The sequence below is a fragment of the Pleurodeles waltl genome, chromosome 4_2 (genome assembly GCF_031143425.1).
Source record: "Pleurodeles waltl isolate 20211129_DDA chromosome 4_2, aPleWal1.hap1.20221129, whole genome shotgun sequence".
In the NCBI taxonomy this organism is placed as follows: Eukaryota; Metazoa; Chordata; class Amphibia; order Caudata; family Salamandridae; genus Pleurodeles; species Pleurodeles waltl.
Genome location: NC_090443.1, coordinates 604,320,048 through 604,340,879, shown reverse-complemented (window position 1 = coordinate 604,340,879; position 20,832 = coordinate 604,320,048). Strand labels below are relative to the sequence as shown.

At 40.5% G+C, this 20,832-nt stretch overlaps 1 protein-coding gene across 2 annotated transcripts in view; it reads right to left on the bottom strand.

The window, feature by feature from the left end:
* Nucleotides 1-20,832, bottom strand: part of PALMD (palmdelphin) — a 181,787-nt gene that overhangs the window by 17,507 nt on the left and 143,448 nt on the right. For both annotated transcript variants that reach the window (XM_069232142.1, XM_069232141.1), the window contains exons 5-7: nt 19,881-19,905; nt 12,934-13,047; nt 3,947-5,020 (exon numbers count right to left, since the gene is read on the bottom strand). In XM_069232142.1, the coding sequence (XP_069088243.1) occupies nt 3,947-5,020; nt 12,934-13,047; nt 19,881-19,905 (1,213 nt within the window). The remainder of the gene's footprint in view (nt 1-3,946; nt 5,021-12,933; nt 13,048-19,880; nt 19,906-20,832) is intronic.

The following is a 20,832-nucleotide window of genomic DNA, read 5'->3' as shown; positions in this document are numbered from 1 at the left end:
GTCGCATCTTGGAACCGATGCATTGATTCAGCTACACAGCGCATCTTCGACGTGGATCCTTGCATGCACCGCAAACCAGAATTAAAGGTATTTTGTTCAGTGGCCTAACTAGATCCCTGTACCTGGCCCACACTGGCCCACACTCTTTCACGGTCAGCCTGAACTTGTGACGTCTTGCCAGACTTGGTGCTTTTTGACACTATATTCACTAAAATCTTTAAAATTGCATTTCTCCAGAGGTATTGATTAGATTTTTGTAGTTGTGGTCTAGTTTTATTTATTAAAGAAAGTGCTATATTTCTAACTTGGTGTGGGGTCCTTTTTGTGTGCTGTTTTAACTTTATTACTGGTTGAAATGTTGCACAGATACTTTACACATTGCCTTTACGTTATGCCTGACTGCTCTGTGCCAAGCTACCAGAGGTCTGAGCACAATTTAATTTAGAGATGGCTTGTGCCCCACCCTGACAAGGATTGTGGTTGTGGCTTGGCCATGGCTCACCGCCAGTCAACCAACAGCCCAATTTCTTACATCCCAAATCTGAAAATTGCAGGAAAACTCCGTTTTTAAGAGCATATGCTCTTTGTATGTCATGCATAGATTTTTATTTTTCTAATGAAAGTTGAGTTGCTCCATCATTTATTTGCCAGATAGTCTTATGGAACTCACAGATGTGATTATATATTCGCTGTTCTCTGTTATGTTTCCCCAACCCAGGTCAGCATCTTGGATCATAAGACTGCCAATGCATTTTAAGAAATTTATGGTCATCTTGGGTATGGAAAACCCTCCACCTTTTGCTCAGTCGTGCTTAATAAAAAATCCTTGGCAAACATGGCAGTAAAGTAGAATATTCAACAAACTTTAGGGTCAGTTAAACATATTTTTTGCCAAATTGATCCTGATTGAGGACACAAACACAAAGAAGTCCGAACTTGCTCTAATTCCTTCGCATATATCAATGTTTCTTCATTTCGTTTAGTTGTCATTGTTTCCATCTTTTGGAGCTTTCAACTGAAACTTTACATGATCAGCTTTTTAAGACAGTAAGCTTGCATTTCCTATTATTTTTCCCCTTTCAACATTAAATTTTGTACCTGTAGTCTTTTTTCTTCTTTGTTAGTGTTGTTTTATGTTGCTATCTTTTTGGAAAAAGTTATAAAAAATGTACAGACATTCATTGCTGAGCTTTTCTCCTCTCATAGGTGACATTGGAACAATTGGCAATCAGAAGCAAGGGAAACCCATTTGCTATTGAAATTGCACGAATTATGTGACCTCTGACTGTTATAATGTATTATTGAACAGCGTGCAACTTACATTTTCTTTAATTGTTTTCCATGCATACATTTCTGCTTTCAAGCATCATTTTACCTCGCCTGCTGTCAATTAAATCAAGTGCACAAATTCGGTTTTGTAAACAGGCTTGATTATCGTCAGTTTAGTAGTTTGAGAGTGCAGGCATTTATAACAAAATATTATAGTTTCGCAAATAATGCATTTGTAGCCCTCTTGTGGATTCTTTTTTCAAATACCTATCTATTGCCTAATGGACTATTCAGTTCACCTTGTAGGTACTTTGTTGACCTTGCTAAATTCATAAGGAATATGGCAGTGAAATAAACTACAAAGAATCATATTCAATTTTGTAAAAGGAATATCGATGTCTGTCAATTTCAACTTTCAGAGAATAATTAGAGCTAACTATGCAGCAGGTTGTGAGCTCGGAATCTGGGCATATTTAAAAGTGTATATGTTGAAGGTGGGCAAACATTTGCTTTAAAGGTTTGTGTCAATGTGATCTATCAAACTAAAACTAAAGATCTGAAACCCAGCGTCAAAACTGAGGTTTGATTTTTGAGAGCAGGTATTAGAACGTGAAAATGGGCTTGTGTGGAACTGAAGTAAGCTCTTCTTACAGCACACAAATAGGAATTTGATTCAGCAACTTGATTCCTACATGCAATATCTCCGTTGTGTTACACAGCACTTCAACTTCTCAATTGCTATTCATTCTTTGTCTATGGCACGCTTCGTAAAGGTGCTCTTATGTCTCCAGGGAGACATGGCTCACTGTGGAACTATTCCCATGCCTGTGGATTAAAGATAAAGACCGTGGTACTAGAGAGCCACAGATTTTAACTTTGTCTCCATCGACAAGAGGTGACCCATTAGGATATCTTTCCACTTACTTGTAGGGTGGGGTTGTCACACTGGCTGTCTTGTCCCACAGTCTCTAAGGAAAGAGACCTGCTGTCCTTCCCATATCTCCTTCTTCAGAGTTGGGATCTTGCACTGGGACGTATTTCAGCATCCCTCAACATTCATTTGTGTAAAAAAGATTTTATCTGGCTGAAGTTGAAAAGTTGTGCCGAGCCTTTTTTGGTTACTGCCCAACAATCCACCATAGGTTGGAGACTGACAGTATTTGGCAATAATATGTATTGGGGTTTGTTTCTTACATTATGCTTAACCAAGTGCAGTTTGTTGCAAAGAGGCGCAATGTCCAAGAAATATCTCCTAAATATACATATGTCAGATTAGCTTTAGTGGATTAAATCAATCAATCAGTATTTGTAGAGTGTGGCTATTCAACCGTGAGGGTCTCTTGACGGTGGATTGTAATCTTGCATCAGCATTATGTGTCTTATGCTAGAAAAATGTTGTGGATCGGCTCGTTTTGTCCAAGCAATAACATAAGTGCGATTAAAACGTAGAGGCATATAGACTCCACTAATTCACTACAGCTAAACCATCAAGGTAAGCATACACTGTGAAGCACAGATTTACTATTCTACCTTCATATCTACTTTTGATATTGTGGTGTCAATATAAGTGCAAAATCGATATTAGAAGCTCCATCGTATGGAAACACACCCACTACATGTAACTTTTACAGTTGAAATAAAGCTAAGAGGATAAGCTTAAAGTTGATGGTCAGATGTTATTTCCAACACGAAATATAGCATCCTCACAAACGTACAACAATAATAATGAATATAAACAACCTAGAATATTTTTTAAATACTTGCATAACTATTTTAAGGCAACAGTGTATAAACAGTCAAGATTAAAATGCTGAAATAGCTATTGATAAACTAAAGCGTTATCAGTGCTGGGAAATTCAAAGCTAAAGATCCAGTACCCACTTCAGATTTTGCTGTGGTCCTAGGGTGTCTTAAATATCCGTCCAAATATAGCGATGAACTGACACGTGTTCTAAGCCATGAGGACAAAAGTGTTATGGTGTACAGAATTTTACAGTATACTCTACAAAGGGGTAACTGTGTATAAACATATTCTACATTGCTTGTTAAGAGGAGACACATATTTCACCTCCGTTTTAAGACCAAAGGAGTGGTTGCCTTCACTGTCATTTAAGCCTGTGAACTATTGTGCTGGGTCTTCTAATGCAGCAAAGCTACTATTCCAACGTTCACTAGCACCACAGCGGAGGCTGTTAGTCTTTTCCCATACATACACCTTAGCTTTAAAGATATAACAGTGCCGGTTAACATCTGAAATTATATATTGCTTATAGTGGTAAAGGTGTGAGGAGCCCTTACCTGCACATAAGAATAAAGAGTCATCTGCCGAACATTGTCAGATTTGTGGTCAAGTGTCTGTTCCCTTTAGGCACAGAAAACTTCAGCCAATAGAATTTAGCAGAAAAGATAAACGTCTTAAATAATAGTGAACCTTAATGTGAGCCAGAAAATGAGCTCGCCTCTCTATGAGATAATATACTTTAATCTGGAGCAGTCACCTATCCTTTGCTTAATAGTTAGAAGGTTTATGGTAGGCCACTATGCTGGTATTTGTCTAAAGAACTGTAAAACTGGAACGGAAAGGAAAACCTTTCCTTGGTTATAAAGTGTATCTTGATCATTCAGTTAGTCCATTACATGACTGAACAGCAATGGCATTGGTTTTGCTTTTTGTTACCTGTTAAGGAAGGGTCTTCAGTGCCATCATCAAGTATATGTCCATCAGGATGTGAGTGGCACAGAGGCTGCCCTAATGTAGCCTGTTGTTCTTGTAGCGAGATAGAGTTTCTGTAAGGTGATGTGTTAATATTTAAATTTACGGTTGTAACAGGTGACTTCTGTCTCACATCATTTTGAATAGTGGGCTGATTGACCTTCCCTGCAATTGTATGTGATGGAACCTTCTCAGAGAATTCAGTTTCTTGGTCATCTTCATCATCGTCAATAACCACAAGCTCTGCACGAATGATTCCATCAAAGTCCGAGAGTTTCTTGTTTTGTTGTGCTTCTTCATCCACATGCTGATAACCCATAAAAACCATGGTAACTGGTTCAGTGTCATCAACATAACATGGCATGGCATGAACAAGATTGTACTTGACATCGTCTTCAAAGTCAGAGGAAGACCTTCCATTGGAATATTCAAAGTCTTTAAACATTGCTTCACGATAATTTTCTTTTCCATCTTGATACAGTTCATGTGTGTCTTGAGTTGCTTGTTCTTCTTGTCTCTGTTGTATCCTGGTATGTTGGTTATTTTGAGGCCCTTGCTCTTGTGCATGTAGCTTTTGGAATTGAGATACAAATTGTGGTGTTTGTGGGATATCCAAACCATTTAGTTTACTTTCATGTCCATTTTCTTTGCTGTCCAAGGGTTGATTTGGATGCCCATTAGGATCAGGTGTCTTCTTTCTATTTTCTACTTGATATGGTGGATCAGCAACATATTCTTTTTGTTGTGGGGTTGGTGAACTAGAATACTGGTAAGAGAATATAGCCTCATGGTATTCTGTTGGGGATGTCGCATTTTTCTCAGTTGCTTTTCTCAAAAGATCCTCAACTTCAACTGGAGCAAGACTGTCCACTCCATTTTGTGTTGGAGAGTTCACAGCATAAACTGACTTCCTACCGTCATCATAAACCTTCACTCCAGTATTTTTAAAGTCTTCTGATGGGAGCGGTATGGTAGACAAAACTGTGCTTTCCCCAGTCTTCATATCTTTTTCAACTTTAATTTCCATGGCAAACAGTGCTGTTAAGAGAAAAAATAATTTGAAAATGGTATATACTAGAACAAAATACATTATACTTAGGTTGTCAGATCTGTTGTTGTCTACACAATTCTGATTTGGTTCTAGGTTCTTGTTATCATATGAACAACTGGTGATTGATTTAGCTGTGTGGGGTCTGTGTATGTTATCGGATTTTTGGCAGTTCTATACTTGGCATGAGATGTTAAGGAAGGGGTGAAGTGCCAGAAGAATGCAGTGACACGTCTAATGCTTTACTGTTGAAGTAAGCTGGGCTTTGAGACACATTCTTATTCCTACTGTAGTTACTCTCTATAAATATACTGCAGTTATATCAATGATTTTTATTCTGCCTAATATTCTTTGACTTAAAACACTAACTGCCTTTCAGCTATTATGAGCATTCCTCCTTAGCAATCTCCGCTGGTAAACATTTAATGAAGAAGATAAGAGTTATGCAAATAACAGCCTCAGTACAAACTCTGGGACAGTCACAAATCAGATGCAAACGTCAGCTTATGTGCAAAATGATGCACTTTTACACTGCAAAAATGTGGCCAGGTAAAGCATGGTATACTGCATTGTCTGCCATTTGAATGGTGCAGAAATTGGTGTAGTGTTAATACTGCATCTGGTAAACACTGCTCACTTGGATATCAGTATTATCCCAGTGCGGTTACACCACACCAAACTAACACTGGGATGTTATGCTGTGGACCTTAGGCCCAGATGCGAAAGAAATAGATGACACAGACACATGAATGTTGTGAGTGTAACTGATTAGCATGTGCGCATAGCCTCTTTTTTTGACAGGGCCACCTGACTGGAGATGCCTGTGGTGGATAGATGTTGGGTGTTTGTTGGGTAACCCCAGGAAGGAGCTGTCCTCTGATGAGCCAGGACACTACATTCATCCCAGAAACGAAAAACACAAAAGGAAAGTTCAACGAGTTCAACTGTATATACGTAACAAAAACAAAACTGGACACCGCTGAGCCTATCTGTCTCTAGGGTCAATCAGCAGGAGATCAGCAAACACCTAGACAAATTAGGGTGGCTTCAATAGGACATCTCCACTTGCACTCATAGTTTAACCTGAGGTGAGTCAGGGAACGAACACAGCTGCAAAGAGGTCTGCAGTGTTTGGATACATGCTAGTGTTGTGTCTGAAGTGTTCAAAGTTGGTCCACCGTATTGATGTTCGAGATGGTGCTTAGTGTCAAAAGTTCAAAGGTGTGTATCAGGAGCACTGTTAGAGCCATTGTGAAGCTTGATTTTGAGGCATTGCTTGACTCTCTGTTGAAAGCCTTGTAAGGACTGGAGAACTTGTCAACGAATTTCTGAGGTCTTCCACTGAGGCCCTTAAACCTCCTGGTATCTGTTATAGAAGCAGACCATCTCTTGCTTGTGGAAGCCTTTCTGCACTTGCCACCAACAGGCCTGCATGCTACTAGGCAGTGCTAATGGCCCACTCTGGTGCCATCCACCAGTTTTCTCTTTTTATTCCGGTTTATTGATTGCTTTGCCAGGCAGAAACACCCTATAGAAGTCCACCATCATACACTGTGCCAGTAACTACAAAGAGCGTGCAGCCTCTCTCTAGGTGTTCTCTCTCTCTCACAGGAGTGTGGTGGTGTGTGACTCTTGTCCCCCTTGGCAGTGCTGCTATGTTTTGTCCTGCCTTGCGCTCACAGAGACGACCACCTCTGGGCTGCACCAGGCCATTACCCTCTGTTGGCAGGAGAGAGCTACACACTGGCACCTAGTGGTCACCGCACTGTACCTGGCCTTCACCATGGAACACCTTCAAAGCAGCCAGGTGAGTGTTGTGACTATCGTGGTGTGTAGCCTCCTCACCGACCTCCACTGTGTTAGGGCGGACAAGAGGGGAATCTCCTGCCTCCACACTATTGCCACCTTTCCTCTTAATTGTGGTGATAGGTGGTTGTGGGACATCGTATAGTGATTATTTGCCCCCTTGTCACTAATGTTATATCATGGGCCATAGTCCCACATGTTAAAGAAATTAGTCACATGAACATATAGATGCTATGGGTATAACTCGCCACTGGCATATGCACTCAGCCAAATGTATTGATATGGTGGTCACCTGACTGGTGGACACCTGTGGTGGATGGGTGTGGGGTGAGTGTGTGGACACCACTCAGGGAGGGGCTGAACTGTGACATGCCCATCCGCATACTCCAGGGGGTTATACATGTCTAATTTGTCCCTGTGCTGCATCGTTGGCTTCTTTTTCCTGACCTTCAGTATTTATGTTGAAAAAGCATATCACGTATCAGTCCACATACATAGATACACCCCAGTGACACGGATACACACTATTCATTTTGGAATAATTCCTTGAGTATTTCAGAGCATACAAATATGAATATGAAAAAATAAGCTTGGTTCTGTAGAATGAGCATCGGCAGCAGAGACCATAATTCTCAGCAAAGGCGGATTAAGCTTTCTTTTTGCTGGGGCTCATAAAATAAGTACCACAGAGTTTGGTATCAATAAAGGACATTTTTCATGCACAAGCAAATGGTTTCATTTGTCGAGTTTACTGTATAAATATTCAGTGTCGTAAGTATTAATAATTATTCATGTCAGAAGGTGTGAACCAGGGTGAAATCTTTTTTTGTCCATTGCCATTACAGAAATAACTGTGGCCTCATTCTTTGTCATGGATTCATTTCAGTTTCAGTTGACAGTGCACCTGTAATTAGTTATAAATCAGATTCTCAAATGAAAGTGAACAAATGAAACCAAAGATATTTGTGCCAGAAGTACGTCCCCTCCTCACCCACCTCAGCACCTTGAGACCCTCATGGGTAAGTAGTGAGCTTTACAAATTCCTGATTGATTGATTGAATGATTGATACAAGACAAGAGGCCTGACAAGAAAGTCACCCTCAACCAAATGCCACCCTATTTCTGCTGAGTGGGGGTATCTGGTTGACCGTCCTTGGACAACCTCGTCATCCTACTTACAGGGTTTTTGGCTCCAAACCAGACATCTCCTATAATTGTTAGGTCACAAGTTTGAATGCTGGCAAAGCCCAATCAGCATTCCATCTCACGTGAGCTGGGTTTACCATTAAGGGCCTCATTATGTATGACGTATTAATACGTGATTTAATCCTGACCCGCAGAAATACTATTACCCTCCAGAACGCTAGATGAAGAGGTTAGATGGGGTAAAAAAAAAAAGAAAATCCCCTTATGAGTATCCTGAGGGCTTACTTAGGAATGGGAAATAACTGAAAAAATTAGATTTACTGGCCTCATTATGATGCTGGCAGTCCTAGGACTGCCAGCCCTGGGGTGGACCACATTACTAAATTGACGGGCGGACCAACCTAAAGATCAACTTCCCCGCAGGATCAAAAATCCTGATGGGGTGATGGCGTTCTAGCTTGTAACCAGCCATCCCAGTGCTGAACTCTGCATTGCCTGGCTGATTACAACCCCTCTTTCCACCAGCCTTTTCATGGTGAGGACTGTCATTGGCAGTGCAGGGGCCCTCCTGCCCAGCACCGTCAGAATGCGAACTGTCTGCTTCAAGACAGTGCGCATTCTAAGGGTGCTGGGGTGTTAGGATATTGACCTCTCCTCCATTAAGGGAGCCAAGGCCAATATCCTAACACTGTTCCCGTTGGTCAGCCTGGCGGGAAAATTGTAATATGCTTGTGGGGAATGTCATGGCTAAGGTAGAGGTATCCTTCCTGTGAGTTTGATGTTCCCATGGTGGGTCTGCCAAACTCATAATGAAGCCCTTAACATGCCAGATTTCCAGGGCTAGTCCTCATTTGTGACCAGATTGGTACTAAATGAAACAATAAATACAATCCAAGTTAATACATTAATATTATTATAAGACGGAGATATCTTTAAAGTTAATTCTATCCTATACAGAGGTGGACGAAGGGAGGAGGACTGAGGGTGAAAGGTGTGCAACCCAAAGATTAGTGGGCTAAGTAATTCTTACATTTCTGCTGGCATTTAGGGATTATGATCCTGGTGGATGGGATACTCCATCACAAATGTGACGGATATCCCGTTTGTAAAATTACAAGTCACATTATGTCCTATGGAACTTGTAATATGGTGGGTGGGATATCTGTCCCGTTTGCGACAGAGTATCCCATCTGCTAAGATCGTAATCAGGCCCCAATAGTCAAGAACAAAGAAGAAAAGTTATTCAAACTAAAGCTGAACATGAAAATAAAGTTTATGAATTTAAACTCAAGGAATGAAACACATACAGACAGATAATATCAAACAAGAACATAAACACAACTATTGAAAGTTTAATATTGAGCAGTATGAATACATTTCATGACTCTACAATGGAAGAGATGAAAGAAAGTCTACATGGACTCAATTATTAACTGAAGGTGGGAGATGTCATGAGATGATAACAAAGTGGGTATCAAATCATAATAAGAAGTAAACTGAGTGGTTTGGGACTACTCATTGTTTAAAAAAAAGACATATAAAAAAACTTGGAATAAAATTAAAAAATACTCTATATTGAATTGTGTTTATGTAGATGTATTCACATTTTGCTCAAATTGCTGCAAATAGGTTTTCTTGGGCATTTAATTGTTAAAAATTGTTATTCCTCCTGAGTAAAAGGTTTATATCTTGAAATGCTTTAGGGGCCCTGATACATTAATGTGGTGTTCCAAGTGGATTAATTCATTAGGCACCATTGGGAACAAAATGCAAAATAATATTACATAAATGGACCAAAAGAGTGAAAATAAAGGTGACTAAACATATGTTGAGAGTGCATGATTTACAGGACTTGTGGTGATTTATGAAGCAAGAGAGGTTGTCTCCCAAATGATTGCCCCTATAAAAGTATAAAAGTTTAATTGTTACAACATAAATATTACTTGAGATTTTGAGTATGCACGAAAATTATTATTGTCTTTCACTGGCCATTAGTTCTCTCATCCAATTAATTCTATGGCTTTCCATGTGATTCCCATGGACCAATATCTTGATTTCATGTCAGTCTGTACTCTGGAAGAATGATAATCGTTTCAACTTTAGTACGAAAACTTATTATGAAAGATCTTCTGTCATAAGCCAATAAGGCCTTTAGCCAACACATATGTATATTTCCAGTTTTATATATATTGATCCAATTTGTGTCATAGAGCTTTCAAATAGCAAACAAATGCAAATCAAATCTGTAACCATCCATCAACTGGAGACAAATCATTTCACAGTAATAAAATGAAAATATACCAATGTAAAATAAAAAGCAAGCATTTTGATTACATACATAACGTGGTAGACAACAAACAGAAATAGGGTGCATTGTACAAAACAAAGAACATTATAAACATCTGTTGCACTTAAAAAAGAATCATTGCCTGGAATATTAGGTCTGCAAACTCAGGTCCAATTAGGATGTGGTACTCCTTAGGTTGTACAGAATTAGAAAATATCTATCTGTTATACTTACCATGTAGTTCTAAATTTGATCTTTGTCATTAAATCAACTGTGCACCTTAAACAGTGACTTTGGTCCAATTTAGTGACCTATGCTACTATTACATAATTGCCAAGTAAATTTCCTAGCTAAACACACACATATTTGGATCTGCTAGACTCCAGGCATTCAGGGCAGCATTTATTTACTGAGGGCCTGATTTAGAGTTTGGCAGAGGGGGCTACTCCATCACAAAGGTGACAGACATCTCATATTACAATCCTATTATAGCTTGTGGAGATCCTAACACAGCAGACGGGATATCTGTCGCATTTGTGAAGGAGTTACCCATTTGCCAAACTTTAAATCAGGCCCTTAATCCTTATCACAATGTCTGTCTATATAAAAAATATAAAATCTCTAATCATTTTTTTCTTATATGCTGTGTAAAATTGAATTAGTAATGAAAATCAGTAATATAGTTAATACATATGCTATTGTGTAATTTTTCTTGTTTGCCCAAGGCTCAAAAACCTCAAACATTATAATTCCAAATTCTCATGCAATGTCAACACTTGTCACAATTTTACTTTTATATCCATGATCCAAATTCCTTTATGTCAGTTAATTAATTTGTAATCAAAGCCTTAGTCATTTTAGTCTCATATTCCTTACACATGGGAATTCTTAATAGTATAATGTATAATTTAGATAAAACTATTTAAATCCTGTCCGTCATTCAGTCCTATTGGATCATGTGTTTCATCCACTAGATCTCACTCACTTCTGAATAATATTTCAGTGAGATTACCTACTCTAGGGTCTTCACAATCTTCAGTATCTGGAAATTCCATAGTTACAATTGATCTCATTCATTCATTTTTTTTTAACAGATGATGATTTTAGAGTCTTCAACCTCGTATGATTTAAGTTAATTCCTTATCACTTTCATTACTGTCTTTACCATTCTCACATAGTAATAACCACATGAACATTTAGTTCCATGAACATATTTCTTTGTGTCACACTGAGCATACTACATTAATTATATTTTCCATTGATGGGCAAGGACATACAGACAATTGTGAAAGATTGCCAATATGGGTATGTGATACCAGCACCCCTTTTTTACATTCATAGATGTTCCTGGGAACCATAATTGAAAATAGTAATAGACATGGCTCATGCCTTTTAAACGTTAGGGGCAAGACGGACACATTTAATTGTATCAGTTGACTGTATGTTACATAAAATTGCACAGAAATTACCATCAAGAATAAATCATCTCTGTTGATATGTTTGATTTATATGTTTCATAGAGAAGTGTTACACGATGAAGCCATAACTAAAACCTGCATTCACAAACTTGATGTGTTCCTGCTAATGAGTTGTAAACCATGTTCACCTGCTATGGTATTTTGAAGACAGTGACATAGCCATTTAAACAGGAGGGCTTAATGCAGCTGCACATTTTGAGGCAATATCATTACTCTAAGTGACATTGTAATATACCATGCCTCAAAATTCTTTCTTACATCCTACAAATCATCATCTAGTGATAAACTAGAAGCTACATCACATTTTGTTTGCATTTGTCCACAACTGTTACACATTGGGAACATTCTGCTGAGACTAATATCTGGCAGAGTCAATGCTGGTCCTTTTAAAAATGCCATGAGTTTATGTGTAGAATGACAGGATTGACAGTTCATAGGCAGTGTCACCAACGTTTTACACAGAATGCACCCCAAAATCGAAAACACTTCACTGACTCTTGACTTGGTACCTGTATTGTATTTTAGATTGGTGTTCTATGAAATCTCTTTACATGTTTTACAATCATTAACTTCATTTTAATATATCTGGTATTAATAGTGAGGCTTGAGCAACATCATGTTTGGATTCTGCAATGTATATAATGCCCATGAACAATGAACAGCAATGTTATCAAGTTATTTTATGACTGCTGTTTTTTAATGTCAAATTGAGTCACCAGGACTAAGCATGCATAGTATGAGTAGTCTTAAAAACGTACACAATTTTTACTATCTGTGCAGGTCACATTTGAGCCTTGTTGAAATATATTTATGCATCATGTTCTTGATTATATGAATGTATTGATCTTGTTTTTTCTTTTTTACTTTATGATTTTAAGTCATTTACAATAAACCATAAACTTCAATTGAATACCACTCCCAGTATAGTTAGTGCAAACTATACACACACAGTTGGTAAATGTAACTAATCCTAATGTTGTACAGATTCCTCTGTCTAGTGTAAATTCACATTTCACTCCATTTGTGCTGCAAGCCAAAGCAAAGCATACACAGTAACCCTAAAACTCCTCACTTCAACAATAGATCTAACAGCCCTATTGCATCTAGATGAGCAACATACAGTTATCTTGAAACACATGGTTTAAATAAAAAACCCAGAATATTTTGTGATTGGCATGAACATTACCTTTCCTATTTTGCTCATCATTGTGTTCTTCTTCATGCGCTACACTCTTATGCATGGTAGGTCTGTATGACCTTGGAAGGTCAGGTATATTGGAATATATGTAATTCACAGGCTCTGAGAAAATAAGGCAGAGAGAAAAGTTGATTCCATTTGTTTTCATACTTTTGTGAAATTATATAATGAGTGGAATCTTCCACGCAACATAACTTCTCAGTTGGGCACTGATTTTCTCAGAAAACCTAGACCATGACATGGGCCCCACTGAGATAGGTATGTAAATAACAGTCTCAATTGCTGACCACCAGGATTACCCCCTTCTCATATATGAAAAACATAAACATAACATGCTAATACTGACAAGAAAATTAAGATGAGTCACTTCCATTTAAGAAGTGATGTTAAAACATCTTTTGTTTTTTTTCAGCATTTTTGACAAAAAGACAGTGCTAGACATAAAACTTGACCAATAAAAACTCAGTGATTATAGATATGTTAACTGGTTTAATTACTTACATTAAAATATATTTAAAAAGATATGAAATGCTTTGGCGACCATTCCACAAAATCATTTACAAATATGGTAAGTAGTACTACAGGAGCACTTGTTTACGTAATCTTACATGGCTCTGTGAAAAGGCCACTGAAACGTCCATGTTCCCTACTAGTAAAAATTGCACAGTCTTTTATATTTGTACTAACTGTATATGAATATTCCCTGAAGATTCACATTGCATTCCCATTTTAGATATTTTAGGCACTATTCACAAAGGTATGCAAGAGTATATAAAACAGTATTACAGGAGTACTACTTTACATATTTCACAATGCCTTATGAATAGGCACCATTAAGGTTACATTTTAATAAACACAACAACAGGTTGTATCATTGCCTCATACAAAAACTGTGCAAAGCAACTGCTATGCATGAGGCAAAATCAATCCTACAGATTTAGCTTCATTAAAAACCCAAAAGATATCTCATTAGGTCTTCCTCAAAATCTTCATGAACTCCCCATCACTTTTCTTACTCAATAGAATGCCCATCCTCTGACCTCTAATATTCTGCAGTTTTCCCTGAGAAGGTGCCATTGCACCAAATAAGAGACATTCATAACTGCATACCCTTCCCTGTCTTCGTGGCTTTTTTGACCTGGCCCTTTTTGCGGGTTCATCCCCAGACTTTTTGCCTCCTTCCTCCTATTTCTTCTGACCACTTGCTGTTGACTATGGTATTCTGAACACTTTATCACTGCTGATCAGTGCTAAAGTGCAGGTGCTCTCCCTTCTAAAGTTGGTATGATTGGCTTACACCTACATGGCACATTTAATTTACGTGTAAGTCCCTTGTACAGAGCTATCCCTATACCCAGAGGCTGTAAATTAAATACTACTAGTGGGCCTGCAGTGCTGCTTGCGCAACCCACAATGTAGCCTTTCAAACCTTTACTGCCACAGAAACCAGGCATCTAAATTTACTTGCCAGGCCCAGAATTCCCCTTTTACTACATGTAAGTAACCCCTAAGGTAGGCCCTAACTAGCCCTATGGGGAGGGTGCTATGTATGTAGAAGGCAGGACATGTGCCTGGTTGTGTGGCCTGTCCTGGTAGTGACAAACAGCCTATTTGGTTTTCACTGCTGTGAGTGCTGCCTTCTCATAGGATTGCATTGGAAATGCCCTGCCTTAAGTCTAGAGGGTATTGTCTGATTTATGAGGGGTAGAGTAGGCATGTTTGGTACCATTGTAATGGTGGTGAGAAATGCTTATTACTGGTGTAGGTGGATTTTTTATTATCATTACAGAAATGCCCCTTCTAGAAAGTGAGCATTTCTCTGTGCTTATGACTCTGGTGTTTTGCAGCCTGACTCCAATCCATGTCTGGGTAGGGTGACAGTTGGGCTTTGTGCATACTTTTCAGACAGCCTGTGCACAGGGACGCTGGTGGTGTCACAGCGATGCATCTGCATAATGAATGGTCTTCCTGTGCTGAGAGAAGGGGAGGCGGGGCACACCTGCATTTGTAAAGGCTGTGCCCTGGCCTCAGAAAAAGGGCTTGTTTACCCCCAACTGATGTCTGGAACCTGTGCTGGATGAGAGAGGGGACACTCCTGGAACCAGTTCTAACTGGTTTGGAACCTCCTCTCTCCCTATTTGTTAAACCTTTGCAAAACTGAGTAGAAGTACAAGGGGTTTTCCCCAGGAAAATGAGACACAGAGATACTTTTACCTTGCTTGTAACTGGAAACAGAATGCAGCTGGAGGGAATCACCAGGAACCAGCTTGGACTGTTGGTGTGCTGACCTGTGACCTGCTGCTTCACTTGGAGGAACTGCCACTGTCTGCATTCCCCTTTGTGATGGCCTGTTGTTGGGCCCTGCCGCCCTGTGCTCCACCTTTGTGTCTCCAGGGGCTGGGTGCTGTGGCCCTTGACCACTGCAACTCCCTGCATAGTGCCTGGAGACCCGGGCTGGCTGTAAAATCAGAGCACGTCCGAAACGTGCTCCTTCAGGTGCCCCTGGGGCACGGGAAAACAAAGAACGGAGCGAGTGCGCTCCTCGCGGTGCCCCCGGGGCAACAGGCACTGAGAAGAGTGCCACCTGTGCACCCACCAACTACAACTTATGTTAGGTCTTTACCGCACAGCCCGGGCTGCCCTCTGAGTGTATTGCGGGAGGTGAGGGAATTGCCGGGCGCTTGCTGGTGGAGGGCCTTCGGAGGGTTGTAGCCCCCTGACTCGCCCAGCCAATGGATCATAGTGCACTTGGAGCCGCTGCGCTGCTGCTGGGAAGGCAGCAGCCCTATGAGAGTGCTAAGTACCAGGTATGGCTTGCGGACGTGGGATGGCCCAGTGAGGTTCCTGACATTGTGGTGTGTTATAGAGCCCACACCATCTGGGGAACAAGTCAATTTTTTGTGCATTCATGATTATGTCATGGCCCTCAGGACAATGTGTTTTTGACCTGAGGGGAGTGTCCCTAGGATATCCTAGTAGCTCTGATATCATATATCTTTCCTGCTATTGGCATGCCATATATCTGTCTGATGTTCATTTTATGGGCATTCTGGGAATCTTGTGCTAACCTGTTTTTATGACTTGCCATGTATTTCCTAATGTTCCTGGTTTGGGCATTTATGAGGATTTTATGACGTGCATTATTGTAGTAATGTTTTTACCTGACTACTGCTTATGTTGCAGAATAATAAGTAACCTGTGTGTTATATGTGACTACTGCTGGTTTCTGCAGACTAACAGTACTGTGTAATGTTCTGACAACTCCTTGGGTAGCAGGGTATTAATAACATGGTGCGTTTGGTTTAATGATGTTGTGTACAATACAGTTTATTTTTTCATAAAACTTGGTATTGTGTTTCCTTTGTAATGGGGATAGCGGCATCACGTGTGTTGTGTGTGTTTTGCAAACGCCTTACACATTGCCTCTGTGATAGGCCTGACTGCTCATGCCAATCAACCACGGGGGTGAGCAGGGGTTATCTTGGGTGTGTAACACCCTCACCCTGAATAGGTTTCAACGGACCACGCACGCAACCTGGGCTTCATCCTGGACTCCTCCCTCTCGATGACCAGACAAGTCAACGCCGTCTCATCATCATGCTTCAATATCCTACGCATGCTCCGAAAGATCTTCCGATGGATCCCCACCGAAACCAGGAAGACGGTCACCCAGGCACTCGTCACCAGCCGACTGGACTACGGTAACACCCTCTACACCGGAACCACGGCCAAACTACAGAAAAGACTCCAACGCATCCAGAACGCCTCCGCACGCCTCATCCTTGACATCCCCCGACACAGCCACATCTCCGGACACCTGAGAGACTTGCACTGGCTCCCCGTCAGAAAGAGAATCACGTTCTGCCTCCTCACCCACGCACACAAGGCCCTCCACGACTTGGGCCCCAGGTACCTCAACAACCGCCTGACCTTCTACACTCCCACCCGCCAGCTACGATCGACCAGCCACGCCCTCGCCGCCGTGCCACGCATTAGAAAAGCCACCATGGGAGGAAGATCCTTCTCCTACCTGGCAGCCAAGACTTCGAACTCCCTCCCCATCCACCTCCGTCTGACCCAAGACCACCTCTCCTTCAGGAAGCAACTCAAGACCTGGCTGTTCGAGCAGTAGCGGTCCCCCCTCCCCCAGCGCCTTGAGACCCTCCGGGTGAGTAGTGCGCTATACAAATTTCTTGATTGATTGATTGATTGATTGAATAGAGTGGGTAGGTTCTGCCTGGCTTAGGTGCATACCCTAGCCAATCAGAAACCCTGTTTCTAATATGGCTCAGCACCCTTCTCGCTCCAGGTCTAGTATTTCTCCCTCTTTCTCCTCTCACTTTTTTATAGTTTTGTGTTCTCCCGCCTCATAAACCTGATATTCCCTACTTGACTTCAGATTAGAATGTTTACTTTCATGTATTCACTAGAGGTTTCATTTCCTGCAACATTGTACATCATTGTGGCCCTGGCATGTGCTGTGCATTGAAAAATCTTTAATTAAAAATTGTACATGAAACAAGCTGCTCAGCCAAGGTTCTATAAAGACATACTCCAACATAACATCCATACAGGCTATGCAATCATTCATTCATATCTAAAATGTACTAAGACTATTTCAGATCTGCCAATGTCCTCAAATGTTGAGTCAACATTCTCAGCCAAGTATGTCCTTGTATTCTTTGTCCCACTCTTGCATTACAAGTGTTTAGCTCAATCACTCATTATTTGTGTCCTGATTTAGAATTGAGCAGACATGGCATTGTTCACTGTTTAAAAGTGCTATAAAATATAAAGCACTAGTAATTAGACGTCCAGGTCCTTGGACTCATTTTCTTGCTAAACTCTGAAATTTGGCTTCTGTAAATTTCACTTTGTGGAAACAGCCCAAAGACATGCCTCTTTCTACCTGTTTTCATGCACCAAAATCACCTACTCTCTCTACTCATTTCCACCTCCTCTCAACATCATTGATACTGCTGACTACTCTACCATAATCCTGGCTATTGCCTCCATTAGCATCATGGACACAACAATTGTCCTTATACATCTTTATTTGCTTGTTTTCAGTCTCCTGTTGAACTTTCCACCAACCCCTCTGTGAAGTGGGGTTCCTCGAGGCTCCATACTTGAGGATCTCCTGTGCTCACACTGCAATAAATCCCCTGGGGACAAAATTTCCTCTTTTGTTTTTAACAATTACAATGTTAAATTGTCTTTTGGATGTTAGAAACTGACTTCCACTGTTTCCTCTAATGTACAGTTTTACTAAAACAGAGATCATCTGCTTCCTAGCTACACCATTCCCCATTACTCTTTCTCCTACACATAGATGCATTCCACTACACACAACCGGCCTCCACCCCCTTGCATCACTTAATCACTCTTGCGCTCCCCCTAGCTTCAGTTCAGTTCTTCTAGGACTTCTTGTTTGGAACATCATCATAATACATTCAAAGCTACTCGCTCCCTTGATATCTTTAACAGAGAGCTCGAATCACATCTCTGGCTCTGGCATGACTCCCCTCCTCTACCCTGCACCCACCCACCATATGTAAGTATGTACTTATATGACTTTTCTATATGTTGGTCGCTTGCACTGTATGCATTTTTAAATGACCCATCAAATTTCATCTACCACCATGTGTTTTTCATGCTATTCACAATCTGTTCTCTTTTCTTATGCATCGGATTATGCCACTATGAACAGCAACTATTAGAACTGCTACTTAATTGTGTTAATAAATACAATAAATATACATATTCTGTAGTAAATATAGTTTTATTTTGATCATCGTAGCAAAAGGAATACAAACAACTGAACCTGGATAATTTAAGAAAATTTGGCCTTATTTGTGTTTTAACACAATTGCCAGTTTATCTTGTCCTAAAAGCTTGTGCATCTGCATTACGTATTCCGAAAACATTCAAAGTACCATACCATGAACAGTCTTAAAAAATCACAGCAACAGAGAGACCTAAGGCAAATGGAGCACCGTCTACATTGCAAGTGCACTAGGAACCTATCTTTAATCCTGCCATCCTTTGAACCAGTGGCCCTTTGCTAAATCACGTGGGTAGATATTTACATTCAGGAATTGGACATTTGCACATTCTCATATTTTGAAGGATCTGCCCTCTAAATTTGAGGATTCCGGTATCACACAGATTATTTTGTTTATGCACACATACTCAGCTTCTGCATGGGGTTTCCTAAACGTGATGGCACAAGTACGCCTGTGGATATTGCTTTTGAAAGCCCTTTGGAATCAATGTCTCTCATCCACAGCAGATATAGCATGTTCTAAATTGTAATGATGGCAATGGTAAATTTACTGCATGAGAAGGACCTATTAGAATGAAATTTAAATCTACAGAAGAGCATGGACTTCAAATCACCAAAATGCCAGGGATAGCAGAAGTGACATCACACGCTCTTTCACCTTCACTTTCACTCACACACATATGTTTACACATACACACACTCTCTCTCATATAATCACACCCTCACCCACAAGTAAACACACAACATATATTTAAAAGCATTGTGTTACTAACCTCACCTGCCAGGGATGGTCGTATCCCAACTAATAGTACTTCATTTTTATTTTTATTACACTAATAGTGAATAATGTAATATTATTCACTATTGATGTAATAAAAAAAGCTGACAGAAAACAAAGAAGTGGAACCCCAACCACGTCCATAAGGATGAGCTACCCCTGTGTTCCTGGCACTGATGTGCCACCTCTGAGATGAGAGGTCGCAAAGGGAGTGCCAGAGGCTGCAAGGGGCAAACCAGGGGTCACAGCTGTGACTCCTGGCGAACCCTAACTGACAGTAATTAGGGATGTAAAGTAATTAGGGTTGTAAAGGCAATTAAAATGAGGACGTCTTTGTCAGACAGCAGGACATAAGAAGCCACTGAAACATACCTTCTCGAACATCTGCCTTCACAGCCTGCAAAAAAGAGTAAAAAGGAAAATGTAATGACTTTTTTAGTCAGGCCGACACAGTGAGATGAATCTACACCCATAGAGCACCTGGGAATGTAACATAAAAAATACTTTCTTCAAAATCAAACAGTTCAATCACATAATCTACTTTATCTCTTTTCAACGTAATGTAACAGTTTTAACTAAACATTTGGATGCATAATTATGAGCCGATTTGCATTGTGTGCTCCGAACAAGCGTGATGCAAACCTTAAATGTGATTTAAAAAGCCACGTAAGGCCACATTGTTGAGCCCTGAGTGGCTCCATAAATCTGGAGTAATGCGGCCCAAATCACTGCATTGCCTTAGTCTCCCTGGGAAGGCGTTGCATGGATGTTCCCATGCAACTCCCATGGATTTTGACCCATTCCCAGTTTTACCAGAACTGGTAAACCTGGGAATGCACCAAATGCTATGCCTTCCCAGGGGATGCGTGAAGAAAGAAATATCTTTATTTTTCATTGTTACTTCCTCTTTCTATGTATGCTGCATTCTGCAACACACAAAGCTAGAGGACTATGCCTCAGGGATTGCTTTTGTGTAGGAAGGTGCCCCTTTCTGCACAAAAACAATCCTTCATGAAACGCAGGTACCCTTGCACCATGGTGGAAGGGTGCCAGCTTTGGCAATAGGCTGCCAAAAGGGCGCTAGCACAGGGAAAAAGGTAGAAATGCACAGTATTGACTTAATACAAAGCATTCCTGCCCTTTCCCTGTCACATAGTGCAGTGCAGCAAGATGACTTGCTGCGCTGCACTGTGTGACAAACTCATAAATATGCCCCTTAGTGCACAGGCTACAGAGAAGGCATCTGTTAGGGTTTCCCAAAGCCTGATTAGCCTCCTAGCCTCTCATCATACTACCTAATACCAAAGCTATTGGCTTTGCCAAT